This window comes from Hemitrygon akajei, chromosome 12 (assembly GCF_048418815.1).
Source record: "Hemitrygon akajei chromosome 12, sHemAka1.3, whole genome shotgun sequence".
Lineage (NCBI taxonomy): Eukaryota > Metazoa > Chordata > Chondrichthyes > Myliobatiformes > Dasyatidae > Hemitrygon > Hemitrygon akajei.
In genome coordinates this window covers 46,658,837-46,675,606 of record NC_133135.1, presented here as the reverse complement: position 1 = coordinate 46,675,606, position 16,770 = coordinate 46,658,837, and the positions used below count along the sequence as shown (strand labels likewise).

At 38.9% G+C, this 16,770-nt stretch overlaps 1 protein-coding gene across 4 annotated transcripts in view; it reads right to left on the bottom strand.

Moving 5' to 3' along the window:
* Positions 1 to 16,770, bottom strand: part of spata6 (spermatogenesis associated 6) — a 134,668-nt gene that overhangs the window by 52,737 nt on the left and 65,161 nt on the right. For all 4 annotated transcript variants that reach the window (XR_012101032.1, XM_073063041.1, XM_073063043.1 and 1 more), the window contains 3 exons: positions 14,757 to 14,805; positions 14,620 to 14,661; positions 4,916 to 5,040 (listed from right to left, as the gene is read on the bottom strand). Coding sequence is in view for 3 of the 4 variants with exons in the window: in XM_073063041.1 (XP_072919142.1) it covers positions 4,916 to 5,040; positions 14,620 to 14,661; positions 14,757 to 14,805 (216 nt within the window). In the remaining variant the exon portion in view is untranslated. The remainder of the gene's footprint in view (positions 1 to 4,915; positions 5,041 to 14,619; positions 14,662 to 14,756; positions 14,806 to 16,770) is intronic.

Here is a 16,770-nt window from a genome sequence, read left to right as displayed (position 1 = left end):
GATGATCGACGCATAATTCTGTGAGCACGATCGAGTAACGGAGGACTGTCTGGGAATACAGAAGGGAACGCATCCTTTAAAAGTTGAGCAAAATACTTCGAGGGGTCCCCTTGTTCAATACCTTCCAGGAGACCAAGTATGCGTAGGTTCTGTCTTCTGGACCGATTCTCAAAGTCGACACTCTTGGCTTTAACTGTTTCCACTTGCTTAATCATCGAAAGTAAGTTCTGCTCCAATTTTTCAATTATCAAATCTTGCTTCCGAGCGTCTTCTTGCAGAGTTGCGATTAGAACTTGCTGCTGGTTAACTACTGAATCCGTCTTATCCATATAATCTTGAAAAGCCTTTATATCTTGTTTAAAAATTTGTCGTTGTTCTTCAAATTTTTGATTTAAAACCTCCAATAACATTTCATAAGTCAATTCAGTGCCCTTAGGATCAGTCGTCTTTTTCTTTCCGTTACTGTTAAAATCCTTCCCATGTTCTCGCCTTTTAGATCTAAGAGCCATTTCTGTATTCCTTTCTTCAAAAATTCACAATAAACTCTTAAAGATAAGTCCAAAAAAGTAACAAGAATCTTTTGGTGTAGGTAAAAATAAGTTAAATAAGGGTGATCATAGGTTAAAAAAAGTAAAGGTTATGGAGCGAATCTGAAACAGTGCTCACTCCATGAGCGTCTCCTGCTGACCTGCCCATCTTACACTTTCTGAAGTCCACAATCAGTTCTATGGTCTTACTGACATGGAGTGTAAGGTTGTTGCTGTGGCACCACTTCGCTTGCTCCTGTACACCTTCTTGTCACCATCTGAAATTCTGCCAACAATAGCAAATTTATAGATGGCATTTGAACTGTGCCTAGACACACAGTTATGGGTGTAGAGAGAGTACAGCAGTCAGTTAAGCATACATTCTTGAGGTGCACCAAGGATGTTCTTAACCAACCAGCTAAATCTAATTACTACAGCTTAGCAACATTATTAACACTCTGACCACTTTACACAAAAATGAACTTTTTTTATTCTGATTAACTTTGTTTATCAAAATCTTGCACGTTTTTCTCACAAATACTGCTTACATGTGTCTATCATACTGCTGCAAGTAAGTTTTTAATTGGTCAGGTGCATACATGTATTTGTGCACAAGACAATAAACTCAACTTTGACTTTGAGCTTAACCTTAATAACTAGCTCCAGAAGATTATTGCCTGTAGTGGGGTGTTCAAGACAAAAAGTCTTGTGGCTATCCTAAGAGTCTTCAATGAAAATACAGGAATATCTCAACTCCCAAGGTATATTGTCTGAAACAGATAAATGAGCAAACATATTTTGAGAAAGGGCAATTCCTAATCAGCAATCAACTGAAAAGGAATTGAGCAAATTTTTCTTTGTGATAGATTTGATGTTAATAGCAATGAGCAAGATCTATTTGGTTGGATGACAGAAAGGCAATCTGAATATTATAATATACACATAGTGCCCACCACATTAATCCCTTGAAGGTTGCTTTAATTTAGTAAAATGTGTGCTCTTATTTCTAATGGATCTTGAGAAACTGCAAATTGTAGATTGAATGTATTTAATCTTCCCTGCTGAATGAAATATCTTTTTGAGGACAATAAGTAGTTCAAACAAAATATTTTAATAGGCATTCAAATGTTAATTTAAGTATTTCAATATATAAACAACTTAGCCACTAACACATGATCATATTATGACAAGAGGATAAATCTTGATTATTAGAACTTTGTTTTGAAATGACCTTGAATATTTTTTCAAGAACCATTTTAAATGCCTTATAAATATATCAATAATGAAAGGCTGCTATTTCTTCAGTGTTCCTCCAAAAAAAAACTGTCATATAATAGTATTTATGGAAGCAAGTTCTATATTCAGAAAAATTTAACCAAATTTTACATGCAAAAAAATATATAATCCATCAAGTACTACAATGTTGTTATCATCATAACACCTTTTCCTTAACCCACAGTTACAATATCAGAAGAGATCTGATAAGCCTTTTTATAATTTTAGGCCAAAATGGTTAAAAGTTCAACTCGAATTTTGAAGGTGATATTTCTAATGATATGTAGGTCTGCCTTGTCTGTGAAATGACATCAGTCTTCTAATATTATGTTTTTGCAAAGGATTTAATGACAATCAATGTCCACCAATGGTGAATTCAATGGTGAGCCAACAATTCATAATATCATTAACTCCTTAATTCACTGAGATAAACTTTGGTCAGAGACAGCAATGGCATTGTTGTGAAAATGTGGTGCTGCTGATACAAGCACAATCATAATAGCTTATTTGCAAAAGCATCAAGAACAATTTTCTAACACATTTAAGCTGGCACTCTACACTTAACCTACATTCACTTTCGCAATATGTTTCCAATATGCACTGAAAAATCTTGTAAATAACTGTCAGCAATTTGGTCTTCAGACATGATTCCAAAATATACCACTTAAAAAAAAAACAAAACCAGAGCTTTATTTGTGCAATAGGCAGATTTCCAGCTCATGATGCTAACATCAGAGGCCACTGATTCACACCAATGTTGTTTCCCAGTGTCATGGGCGATGAACAGACCTGATGGACAATGGGGTGAAGAGTTAACCATCCCCCGCCGAGAAACACAAACTATTACTGTTGCTATGCTGACCATGAGAAAGAGAGACGGAAAAACAAACAAGAACATCGGCGATAGATAAGAGAGAGGGGGAAATTGCTGATTAACCGTATTGTGACTCCTTTTTGAATTATTTACTGTTTCGCTGCAAGGACAATAGTTTGCTCATAAACATTCCTCAGTGGACTGAAGGAGTGGCCTTATTTGATGGACACAGTCATTCAGAATTGATGGATAGCCGAGTCCCCGTGAGTAGGGATAAAAAGACAGGTCTGGAGAGACACCCTCCAGACACGCCAGTGGACACTGATTGAGTGTTGGAACCCACAAGAAAGGTGGGGGCTTCGAAGACCGAACCAGGAGGTTGGTCAGTAAGGCTATCAGTGTAAAAGCAGGGCTGGTGGGGACTTGTGTGTGTGTCCACTCATGCCAGGGTGACGAGTCCACCACAGAAGAACGGTCTAGCAGAAGGATGGAGTGGTCATAACTGAATGACCACACCGATACGACGGATTAAGACAGCAAAGGAAGGTTTGCCTGACTGTAGCTGTTACATCTCGCTCGCTCTCTCTCTCTCTCTCTCCAACGATTACAATACAACAACCATAACTACATCAGCACTCATGAACTGAACTGAACTTTATACTTTTCTATGACAATTTATTTACCCCTAGACATCGATAGAGCTTGTTTATTATTGATTATTATTATTCCTACACTTTTAGGTTTATTACTGCTAACTTGATATATATATATATCTTTGCATTATTGATATGGTTTTGCTTATTTTTATTAATAAACACCTTTAGTTTGGTACCACCAGACTCCAACGGATTCTTCTTTCTCTGCTGGTTAGACACCCAGTTACAGGGTACGTAACACCAGGTATACTCAAATTAAGTATCCAGCCAATCTACATGTAAATTCTGTGGGTAGGGAATTGGGTTCAGGAAGTGAGCAGACTAGACCAAGTCCATAGTCTTGCTGGGAAGGCAATGGAATTCCTGTTCTTACTGGTAAGAACAAAGAAACAAGTCTTCTTGAGCACTTTCCAATGGCCACTAATTCTCAATAAACTCCAAAATCTAATCACTGCATCATCACATGCTACATTCAATGCCTGCCTAATTTGCTAATAGGCAACAAAAACATTGGAACTGAATTGGCATTGATTCCATTTGTGAAGTCATCAGCTGCTAATTTGGAGTCATAGATCTCCAGAAACCTAGTTCTAGAAATAAACTTCTCTCTCAACCAAAAATAACTTGAATTTTCTACCCGTAAGAAAATAAAAAATGATACTTCTCTCAGCTTATATTCAAATACAGTCAATCCCCGTATTACTGAAATTTAGATAACAGAAATTCACGCTTACAGAATTCCTTAATCATACAAGTTTGAGATGCATAATAAAATTTACTTCCCAGAAATTTACATGAAAAGCCAATAAATAACACAATATGTTGCTATCAACTCAATTCTTGATGTATGTGCAGATAACACAGATTTGCATTACAGAAAACCATAAGAATAAGCTCTCCAACCCCCACAGCATGGGAGTAGTCTATAAAGATTGAAAAGGGTTACAGTTTAAAATTGAAAGAAAAGGATTTAAAATATACATTGTCATACAAGGATGATGAACTACAATAATTATAAATATAAATAATATTTAAAACACAACTGTTTCCATTAAAATCAGATTCTACTTTAAGGTTAGCTAAGAAGCTTTGGATTAATAGTTTGATATTATGCTGTTGGAAAAAGTTTGAATTAAATTTTTCAAATGTAAAATCTTAGCAAATTTGCATGCAATTTTCAAGTGTTGTATCCTATTAAGTTCTCCATTCTTGTCACTAGTGCTGTTCAAAAAGATCATGTTAGTTGCTGCTCAGTCAGAAAGCACAGTACAGAAGAAGCTGTGATGTGTGGAAGAGCATTGTGTATACTGAGCTGCGTAATAAGTTAGCCTAGCAGACTTATTACCTTCAGGAGCCAAGTTTAATCTAGGTCACTGGGCAGATAAATGCTTCCCAATTTATGCAAACTGTCTTGCTTATGCAGAGGGGTGATAATACTGTCAAAGTAAAATAATACTTCCTTTTTCTAATACGATATGCCTAAAATGGATTCTTGTCTCTTTCAGCAGAGGTACTATATTTGAACTTGATAAACCTTAAATTCACCTTCAATTTCTTGAAGATGATTACTTGCTAGAATGAAATTTTAGAAAATATGTTGCAATGTAATATATATTCTGCATTAACTGTACATCAATACTTACAGGAAAATCAATTGATCTTTTCATTAATAGTTCTCTGTCCATTCCTGGATAGCTTGGTGTTAGCCTCTGACCCGGATAAAGAAACTCCCTTGTGTTCTGCTCATAAATAGACAGTGTTTCGCCCACTGCAAATAAATATTTTGAAGATATCATACCTTGAAACTTATGATCCATTTCCCTTCTGCAACAATAGTAATTCAGAACCCCTAATGCACTGCATAATAAAATACTTGATTTTACAGAATTACCAGTTCAGGCAATAGATTGACATACCACTATAAATAGCATTGGGGTTCCTAATGATGGAGAAGAATGTTAGGCAATGAACACTGAAATAAGGGTGAGTGTGCCAAATGCTTGCCTGGTGCTGAAAAAGATAATACATATAAAAAACAAGAACAATAATTTGCTACCTGGGTTTCAGCACCTAAGTTACAGAGAAAGGTTGAACAAGTTAGGTCTTTATTCTTTGGAGCGTAGAAGGTTGGGGGGGGGGGACTTGATAGAGGTATTTAAAATTATGAGGGGGATAGATAGAGTTGACGTGGATAGGCTTTTTCCATTGAGAGTAGGGGAGATTCAAACAAGAGGACATGAGTTGAGAGTTAGGGGGCAAAAGTTTAGGGGTAACACAAGGGAGAACTTCTTTACTCAGAGAGTGGTAGCTGTGTAGAACGAGCTTCCAGTAGAAGTGGTAGAGTCAGGTTCGATTTTGTCATTTAAAAAAAAATTGGATAGGTATATGGACAGGAAAGGAATGGAGGGTTATGGGCTGAGAGCAGGTCAGTGGGACTAGGTGAAAGTAAGCGTTCGGCATGGACTAGAAGGGCCGAGATGGCCTGTTTCCGTGCTGTAATTGTTATATGGTTGAGAGATGATAACGATGGTAAAACCTTTACAACTGATAAAACTAATTTGACACACCCATATCCTCTTAACAACTCTGCTCCTCTTCCTGCCTCACAGTTGTCCTGTTCTTTGTTTCATAACAGAACAAGGACTGATTTGTAAGAACTTCAGCATGTCTTTAACTAGCACTAATGACGCAGCTCTCCTGTTGCTAGAATCACGATAGGAAAATCTATCAAGCAGAAGGTCAAGCCAGTTCAAATGTGCCAAATTAATCCTCAAGGGGATGTCTGTACAGTCCTTTCCAAACATGAGAGTAAGAACTAAGAGGATTAACAGCAAATCTAAGACACAAGAAAGATTGTACATACTAAAAACCTAGAGCAACACACAAGATGTTGAATGAACTCAGCAGGTCAGGCAGCATTTATAATGTTTAATGGACAGTCAATCTTTCAAGTTCAGACCCAATTACAGTTAATGTCATAGTCCAATGAGTTTTGGTTCTATTCCTGCTATCAAGCTCCAAGGAAGCAGAGGTAAAAACTACACAAATTCAGAGGAAATCCTGATGCATGTTAAAACAATGCCATTCAATAAATCATGTCATATTGTTAACATTTACATTGGAAATAAAATGAACTGAACACAATTGTATGACAAAAGAATTTTTATTTCTATGTCCTTTATCATATGTTTAAGACATTCTGAATGTTTTAGCAATGGTTTACCAAAGGACTGGACTCACTATTTTATGTAGTAAAGGGTGGAAATTAATTTTGTGCACAATAAACAAAATTCTATAAGCAATTTAATTAATAACTTGATTATCTGCATCTTTTAAATGACAGCTTTAGTAGAATTTCTTGTTCTTCAAATATTACAATAAAACTGTTAAAATCGAAATTTTAGCAAATGTTCACAAACTTAGATTAAGATTTCATCTGAAGGACTCTGATACCCTCTCCTTATACTGCATTCACATGAGCACAAACCAGTTCTCCAACTCAGCAGTAAGACCACTGATAACCATTGCAATCATATGTGGGAAATTCATTAATAAATGTACACGTAGTAGTGGTACAGAACATGATTTTTTCCTTGCTGATACAAACATAGGAGACGCAATTTTACCTCAACTTTTTCCACTAGTTAGTGCTGTGAATATTGCTTTCAGGTGAAGCAACAATTTACTTGTACTTTTATTAATTTAATGTTACGCATTTGCTGATCCATGCAGGACCTATTTTACAGGGAGGCCAAAGATATATTGGGCAAGTTCTTTACTGAGCATCACAGTTCTGTCCAGGTGACTCTGAGCTTCCAATCACTTGGGACCTCAAACAAAAACAAATGCTTGATAAATAGGAGCAGGCCATTCATCAGGATCAAAGCTCGTCATCTACCACAGCACCATTTTCTAGCTTCTGATTAACTAGAATAATTTTGAAGGAGCAAGTGGATGGTGTTGGTCAAGTTCTGTAATAAATCGACAGTACACAGCATGCAACAAAACTGCAATTTTTCAAATGCATTCATTGTAAGTCTGAGCCAAAATAGAAAGATAGATTATAGAGCAGAACAAAGTATTAAAGAAAATATTCTCTCAACTACTGTTTGCTGCTCAGCATGGAAATAATGTGCATTGTTCAAGTATGATATTTTAGTAATAGTTATTCATATCCCTGTCAAACTTTTTAATTCCCCTCCTACAAAATAGCAGATGTTAACAGGGCAAAGTTGCAAACTGAGATCACAATATACAAACTAACATCTCAAAGACTTTTAAATGCCAACTCTATCACAGTATACTTTCAGTAGAATTTCACTTAATGTTATTTGAAATGAACAAATAATGCAGAAATTTTTAACTTTGCAATTCTACATTATTTAAATGACCACAAAACCACCAGTTTGTTTTAAAACTGAACATAATCATGGTGGCAGAAATGCACCCCATTTACCTGAAACAATACCATTAAAATTTAGCAGGTCATGCTGCATCTATGGGATAATCAATAGAGTTGACTCTTCAGATCAAAGTAGTTTTGTCTGAACCACAGAGGTCAATATTTAGAACCCAATCTGTATCAACAGTTCAGTGGAGGGAACCAAGTGCCATATTTGCAAGTTTGGTAACAGTATTAATCAAGACAGGATTGTGAGTATGGAGCAGGATGTAAGGTGGCTTCAGGGGAAAATAGACAACTAAGTGAGTGGGTGAGAATATGGCAATGTAAGTTAACACGAAAAGTGAGAAGTAGAATGTAGATGTTCTTATACACAAGTCACTGAAGCCATTGGGCAATTTAAAGAGCAAATGATACGTCAATTTTTGTAATGAGGGGGTTTGATTACAGAAGCAAGAAAGTCTTATTACATTGTGTTAAGCTTTGCTAAGAGGTCACCTGGAGTAATGTGTAGAATTTTGCTCTCCTGATCTAAGAACATAAAAAACTTGCCATAGAGGCAGTGCAAAAAAAATCTTTAGACTGTTTCCAGGAATTCACTGTAAGAGGAAAGAACAGTAATTTGGATGGAAGGTGATAGGGAAGGTAAAATTATCACCTCCTGTTGTACCTTCTTACAGTCTGGTTAATGGCATTTTCTGCTGAATGTCAGGCAACTCCAGTGAGATAAAGCTTAAATAAATAAAGAGCGCAAAGAAAAAAGAGGTAGTATTCATAGGTTCATGGACCATTCAGCAATCTGATAGCGGGGGGAGAGGGGGAAACAGGTTGTTCCTAAATCATTGAGCGTGGGTCTTCAAGCTCCTTTACCTCCTCCTTGATGGTAATAATGGGAAGAGTGCATGTCCTGGACAGTGAGGATCCTAAATGTTGGATGTCAACTTCTTGAAGTTCTGCTTCTTGAAGATATACTCTATGGTAGCAAAGGTTGTGCCCACAACAAGGTAACAACGCTCTGTGGCCTCTTGCATTCCTGTGCACTGGAGCCTCCATACTGTGCCACCAGTCAGAATGCTCTTCACTATACATAGAAAATTACAAGTGTGTTTGGTGACGTACCAAATCTCCTCAATCTCCTAGGAGTAAGCCACTGCTGTATCTTCATGTTTGCTTCAGTATTTTTTCCCCAGGATAGAAACTCCAAGATGATGACACCCAGGAGCTTAAAGCAGCTCACCCTTCCCACCACTAACCATTTAATCTATTCTTTCTATGCACCTCAGAATTTTGTACACTTTTTATTTATTCCCTCTCCTTGCTTGTAGCATACCCCTCAAAGTATAAATCATTCACTTTTCCTCTTAACTAAAATCCCAGCAACATTTTTTGAATGTCCTCTATATACTTTCCAATGATGTGGTGAAAGATATCTGATAAAGAAAGAAGTACTTAGTGATGAGGATGATGGTGCAAGACAAATGGGATGGTAAATTAGTGGAGCTGTAAAATGCAACACAGTATTGTCATCAGAAGCTGTTGTCTGAAAACCACCAGGAATGGTGATTATGACCATGTATTCTTGAATTTAGGTACAGAATTTGCCAGCTATAACATGTCATAGTAAAAAAAAACACTATTAGGTACTTTATCTCCAAACTTTCACTGCACTGTATTAGAGCAGAGAAGTAGATCAGGGCTCATGTGATTGATAGAATAAATAATAAGGAAACCAGAAAGTATGGTGCACTTAAGAGTTGCAGAATGAATTTGATTAAGTCCCACATAGAGATCAATCAAGACAAGAGCACATGACATCTGAGGTAATGTACTACCATGGACAGAGAATTGGCTATGAGATAGAAAGCAATGGAGGGAATAAATTGGCAGACTGATGTTCATAATTTGACGTTGTCAGATGACGACTGAGAATACAAAGGACACTTTAGGACTGTACAACATCCCAAATGAAGACTTATACAATTGCATTAACATCTAGCCAGCAAAATTAAAAACTGACACAATGGATCATATTACACGTTGTACAAAAGAAGATGGCTGTGGTTATTGAAAGTCAATTAGTCCAGCCCCAGGATATCAATGTAGGAGTTCCTTCGGGAAGTGTTCTCAGTCCAACTATTATGAGCTCATCAGATGTCAATCAACTTCCCAGCTCTTTACTTAACTTCTTCCCCCTCTCCTGATTTCAACCATCACCTACCACCTTGTACTTCTTCCTCCCTTCCTCCCACCTTCCTTTCCAGTCTTGAAGAGTCTTAGCCCGAAACATTGATTGTTTACTCCTTTTCATAGCTGTTTTTCCAGATTACACTGTTCACCCTTTCCCATGATAAATTCATTTATAAATTTTGATTACTAACTTCATGAAGCAGCCCACGTTTGCTGAATGGGTGGACTTAATTTGATAATGTGCAGTGTTTGGCTTATGCCAAATGTAGCATTTAGTCTGATGGCCAGAAAGCTCAATTTTGGTTTCATCAGACCATAGAACCTTCTTCCAACTGATTTCAGTCTCCCACATGCCTTCTGACAACCTCCAGCCGAGATTTCATGTGAGTCTTCTCCCCTGCCCCCAACAGTGGCTTTCTCTTTGCCACTCTTCCATAAAGCTGCAACTGGTGAAACACCTGGGCAACAGTTGTTTTATGTGTAGCCTCTCCCATCTCAGCCACTGAAGCTTGTAACTCCTCCAGAGTTCTCATAGGTCTCTTGGTGGCCTCCCTCACTAGTCCCCTTCTTGCACGGTCACTTGTTTCTAAGGACGGTCTGCTCTAGGCAGATTTACAGCTGTGCCAATTTCTTTCCAGTTCTTAATGATTGACTTAACTGTACTCAACTCAGCAGTTCGGGCAGCATCCGTTGAAAGAAGCAGTCAACGTTTCGGGTCGAAACCCTTCATCAGGACTAAAGAAGGAAGGGGCAGGGACCCTATAAAGAAGGTGGGGAGAGGGTGGAAAACCAATCAGAGGAAAGATCAAGGGGTGGGGGAGGGGAAGCAGGGAGGGGATAGGCAGGAGAGGTGAAGAAGGAATCTCAGGGGAAAGCACTATGGCTAGTAGAAGAAGGCAGAGTCATGAGAGGTGATAGGCAGTTAGAAGAGGAGACAGAGTGAAGGTGGGATGGGGAAGGGAGAGGGAGGGAATTACCGGAAGTTGGAGAATTCGATGTTCATACCAAGAGGTATGTGAGACGGTATATGAGATGTTGTTCCTCCAACCGAAGTTTGGCCTCATCATGGCAGTAGAGGAGGCCATGTATGGACATATCCAAATGGGAATGAGAATGAGAGGGAGAGTTGAAGTGAGTGGCAACCGGGAGATCCTGTCTGTTGTGGCAGACGGAGCGTAGGTGCTTGACGAAGCGGTCCCCCAATCTGCGTCGGGTCTCGCCGATGTAGAGGAGGCCACACCGGGAACACCGGATGCAACAGATTACCACAACAGACTCACAATTGAAGTGTTGCCTCACCTGGAAGGACTGTCTGGGGCTCTGAATGGTGGTAAGAGATGAGGTGTAGGGACAGGTGTAGCACTTACGCTTGCAGGGATAAGTGCCAGGTGGGAGATCTGTGGGGAGGGACGTGTGGACCAAGCAGTCGCGGAGGGAACGATCCCTGCGAAAAGCAGAGAGGGGTAGAGAGGGAAAGATGTCCTTAGTGGTGGGGTCCTATTGAAGGTGGTGGAAATTGCGGAGGATAATATGCTGGATCCGGAGGCTGGTGGGGTGGTAGGTGAGGACAAGGGGGACACGGTCCCTGTTGTGGTGACGGGAGGATGGGGTCTTTATGTCCATCCCAAATGTCCTCTTTCTTTAAGAATCGTGGTTTCCCTTCTGCCATCATCAATGATGCCCTCACCCGCATCTCCTCCATTTCCCGCACTTCAGCCCTCACCCTATCCTCCCGTCACCACAACTGGGACCGTGTTCCCCTTGTCCTCACCTACCACCCCACCAGCCTCCAGATCCAGCATATTATCCTCCGCAATTTCTGCCACCTTCAATAGGACCCCACCACTAAGGACATCTTTCCCTCTCTACCCCTCTCTGCTTTTCGCAGGGATCGTTCCCTCCGCGACTGCTTGGTCCACACGTCCCTCCCCACAGATCTCCCACCTGGCACTTATCCCTGCAAGCGTAAGTGCTACACCTGTCCCTACACCTCATCTCTTACCACCATTCAGAGCCCCAGACAGTCCTTCCAGGTGAGGCAACACTTCAATTGTGAGTCTGTTGGGGTAATCTGTTGCATCCGGTGTTCCCGGTGCGGCCTCCTCTACATCGGCGAGACCCGACGCAGATTGGAGGACCGCTTCGTCAAGCACCTACGCTCCGTCTGCCACAACAGACAGGATCTCCCGGTTGCCACTCACTTCAACTCTCCCTCTCATTCTCATTCCCATTTGGATATGTCCATACATGGGCTCCTCTACTGCCATGATGAGGCCAAACTTCGGTTGCAGGAACAACATCTCATATACCGTCTCACATACCCCTTGGTATGAACATCAAATTCTCCAACTTCCAGTAATTCCCTCCCTCTCCCTTCCCCATCCCACCTCTACTCTGTCTCCTCTTCTAGCTGCCTATCACCTCTCATGACTCTGCCTTCTTCTACTAGCCATAGTGCTTTCCCCTGAGATTCCTTCTTCACCTTTCCTGCCTATCCCCTCCCTGCTTCCCCTCCCCCACCCCTTGATCTTTCCTCTGATTGGTTTTCCACCCTCTCCCCACCTTCTTTATAAGGCCCCTGCCCCCTCCTTCTCCAGTCCTGACAAAGGGTTTTGACCCGAAACGTTGACTGCTTCTTTCAACGGATGCTGCCCGAACTGCTGAGTTCATCCAGCTTTTTTGTACGTCTTGATTTGACCACAGCATCTGCAGTGCACTTTGTGTTTACTAAGGGATATTCAGTGACTCCGAAATTTTCTTGAATCCATCTCCTAACTTGTGCTTTTCAATAACTATTTTGCAGAGTTGCTTGGAGTGTTCTTTTGTCTTCATGGTGTAGTTTATGCCAGGATACTGACTCACCAGCATTTGGACCTTCCAGATAGTGTATTTTTACTACAATCAATTGAAACACGCTGATTGCACAGGGCAATCTCTATTTAACTAATTATGTGACTTCTAAACCCAATTGGCTGCACCAGTGATGATTTGGTGTGCATATTAAAGGGGGTGAATACTTAAGCAATCAATTATTTTGTGTTTTATATTTGTAATGAATTTAGATCACTTGTAAAGATTTCACTTTGACATGAAAGAGTCTTTTTCTGTTGATGAGTGTCAAAAAAAAGCCAAATTAAATTGACTGTGATTCAATGTTGTAAAACGATAAAACATGAAAACTTCCAAGGAGAGTGAATACTTTTTATAGGCACTGTATCTACACCAGGATCGTAGCCCTCCATTTCTCTCATCTATGTACCTATCCAAACTTCACTTAAATGTTTCAATTGAGCTCACATCTACTAGTTACACTGATAGTTCATTCCACATTTGCAGCACCTTTTGAGTGAATTAGTTGCTCCTCAGATTCCCCTTAAACAGTTAAATTTTCACCTCTAGTTCTAGTTTCACCCAACACGTTATCTATACCCTCATATTTTTGTATACCTCTAAGATTTACGCTCAGTATTCACTGGAATGCTGGAAAAAGTCCTAACCTACTCAACTTTTCCCTGTAACTTAGGTCAAGTCCCAGCAATATCCATGTAAATTTTATATGCACCTCTTAAAACTCATTGATACCTTTCCTGTAGGTAGGTGATCAAACTGAACATAATATTTCAAATTCAATCTCACCAATGCTTTATACAACATTCCAACTCCACTACCCAGTGCCCTGATTTATGAAAAGCCAATGTGCCAAAAACTCTTTATAACCTTATCTATCTGTGATGCCAGGTAGATAGGCCATAAACATTACTGTAATAAATTGCTATTATGGTTTTCCCACCATTTGAAGAAGCACCTTAAGAAGTCCTGGCGGATTCATAGGTTCATGGATAGCTACTGCCTAGACTCATGGTTGCTATCTTATTGTGCAATGCTGGATGAGAAACGGGAAATGCTGGATGAGAAATGGGTCAGTATTAATAAAGATTATTCTCCATTGAAGCTGCAAAGGCTGCCATGAAATTATGGGGAACGAGGTTAATGAGGATGGAAAATCAAGAAAGGAAAGGTTGAGCAAAGGAAGGCAGTGTTCGGTAATGGAGCCCTCCAATCAATAGAGCAGTCCAATTAGATCCTGCAATGCCACTGCAATCACAAGTGACAGATTGCTGCATCTACACACTACTGCCCAGATTCTGCAATCTTCTTCAAGATTACCTGCAGAAAAGGCAACATTTGTAAATAAATGTACATGAGTCAGTAAAAAAAGGTCCCCATGAGGTACTTGATTAGTCTAAGTGAGTGAGTAACAGAGACAAGAAGCTTGAACCACTTTCTTTGATATGGAATGCACAAAGTGTGATAAGGGACTTGTATTATATTTCAGGTAAGTCATGACAGGAAGTGCCAGTGTCTAGGACTTGACACTTCCTGTCATAATTCATCTGAAATATAACACCAATTCTTCAGACAATTCAAAGCATCTGAATAATACCTGTTATGTGCAATTTCCATGTAAAAACATGCTTACAAATCTAATATCTAAGCACTTCTCTTTTTCCACTTCTGCTTGCCTATTTCTACTCACATTGTACATTACCTTACAAAGTACTTTTCCTATTACTTTTCCTTCTCAGCTTATCTATAAGAGAGAAATCTCAGGATCTCAGGATAATCTCTGGCTCACTATGCATGTATAATGGCAGCAGCGCTCTACTGCTGATAGCAATCTTCAGAAAATATATTTACATTGAGCAAACAATAACCGATAAATACACATTTTAATATTTTTGCAAATTTTCATAGTACCTGGTGGAGTCAGTTGTATCAATTCAAATTTTGTTGTGTCCACTACGAAAGAAAAAGAGAGAATCAGAGTAGCTAAGAGAACGTCAGCAGTAATTAAATGATAAATGGGTGTTAAAGATGTAATGCATTATTCTTACTTTCCAGCATGTCTGCAACATCCCCTGGATTCATAGCTTCTGGAAAGCTCTGTTTTATATTTTTTTAAAAAAACAGAAAATAAGAGATTAACTGCAAAAACAAACACACTAATTCATCACTTGGAAATAATCTTCCCATAACAGGAAAGACATAATTAAAATGTAATTGCTGTCCTTGAAACACCAAAGGGGGATGTTTTAGAAAACCCATACAAATCGGGACCAATATTAATTTGAAATTAAAAGGGAATATTTAAATGGTCAATAGTAACAATTTTCTGCTGGAATCAATAACTGTGGCATTCATGCAATACATCTTGCAATTAATTTAACTTGTGGAATGTACTGAACTATTAAAAATTCAAGTCAGAGCTCTCCATTTTTAAAATTTATTTAGCGTACACATAATGTCATCATGAAAATAACTTCTATTAGGTTTCTATGAATATAGAATATCCTGAAATTAGATTTAGTGTAGGTCTGTTTTCTTTAAAGAAGCCAACATTCATTATATTTTCAAAGGGCTGAAGATATGACATGCTATCTGCTAAAATGAACAGGCAGATTTCCAAGCCAGTTACCAAGAAGGAAAAGGTGGGTTTGAAGAAGGTCAGATTTGTCAATGGTTAAAAATAAATGTTTTGAAAAGTAGGAAGAGATGAGCCAGATTGTTTTGGTTTGCAGGGGTAATTCCAGACCACAGCAACTTAGCCATGGTTGAGTAGAGGGAAGGAGAATAGAACAGTTGATTCAAGTGAGAAAAAGGTGCAAGCAGGAACATATGGCAAGAAAGTTTAGCTGTAGTTCAGAATCCCTGTAGAGATTTACTAGGTTTATCTCAAGGTAATACATATTGAATTTAAGACTGTTATAAGGAAGCAGGGTCACGGGTTTGGTAAGTGAGACAGAAGACACTGATTACAGATAAGCACATTAAACATTTATTTACAGACAAACAGAAAAACATTCACCCTAAGTTACAAAAACTACGACACTAAACATTCAATAGCACTTCAAACTCAAACAGGTACTTTATTAAGTCTTTATTACACTTTATTAGCTTTATTACACAGCTACAAAACTAAACATTCAACAAACAGATACTTAGTAAGTCGCCTGTGATATCTGCAGCATACTTTCCCAGAGGAGCCCCTGGAGACAAGGGAAAAGCCACCCAGTCTCTCTCATGTGCTACTGTTATAACCCTGTGGTGTCCAAAACCAGACACTGGTGCCATAGCACATAAGGCAATCAATGGGAAAGAGCTGCTGCATCCTGCGAACAGGCCAATCAATGACTGGCATAGCAAAAGCAGCTTTCGACCAACAAGTAAACTAACCCTACATATTACAAAGACCATTTTTGATGTGGTTACCCAGGGGGGCAAAATAATGAATACAAGCATGTCTTTGGCTGGTAGTCATAGGAAATAATAATAGAGGCAATGGAACTCCAGAGAAGATAAGTTTCTTCAAAATTTGGTAATGTAAAGCAGCAAGATGTTCAAATAGACAGGTGCAGGTGTAATCAGGATATGTGAAAGTCATTCTCAGTAGTGACTACAGTTAATTAGAAAGGTAGAATGGATATAGTGTACGAAGTTTCACCTGGGGATACAACCCCACTTGTAACCCACAATTTTTATCTACTTCTGCACTAGACTCAGCCACATCCTCTGAATTTCCTGATTTAAAAGTCTTCTTCTGCATATCATTGAAGTAAAGGCTAGATATTATAAGGCCCCACCAGATTGGCTATTGCTCCACCATGTTAGGATCATTTAACCAATGCGTTTCAAAAAAAAAATTTGCCTGATACCAGCAGAAAATAGAAACAGTATAAACTAAAACATTGTAAAACATGTTACAAAATCTACACCATGCTCAAAGATTCAAAGTACATTTATTATCAAAGTATGTATGCAATATACAATCCTGAGATTCATCTTCCCCACAGACAGCCACAAAACAGAGAATACAATGGACCACATTCAAAGAAAAAAATCAAACCCCCA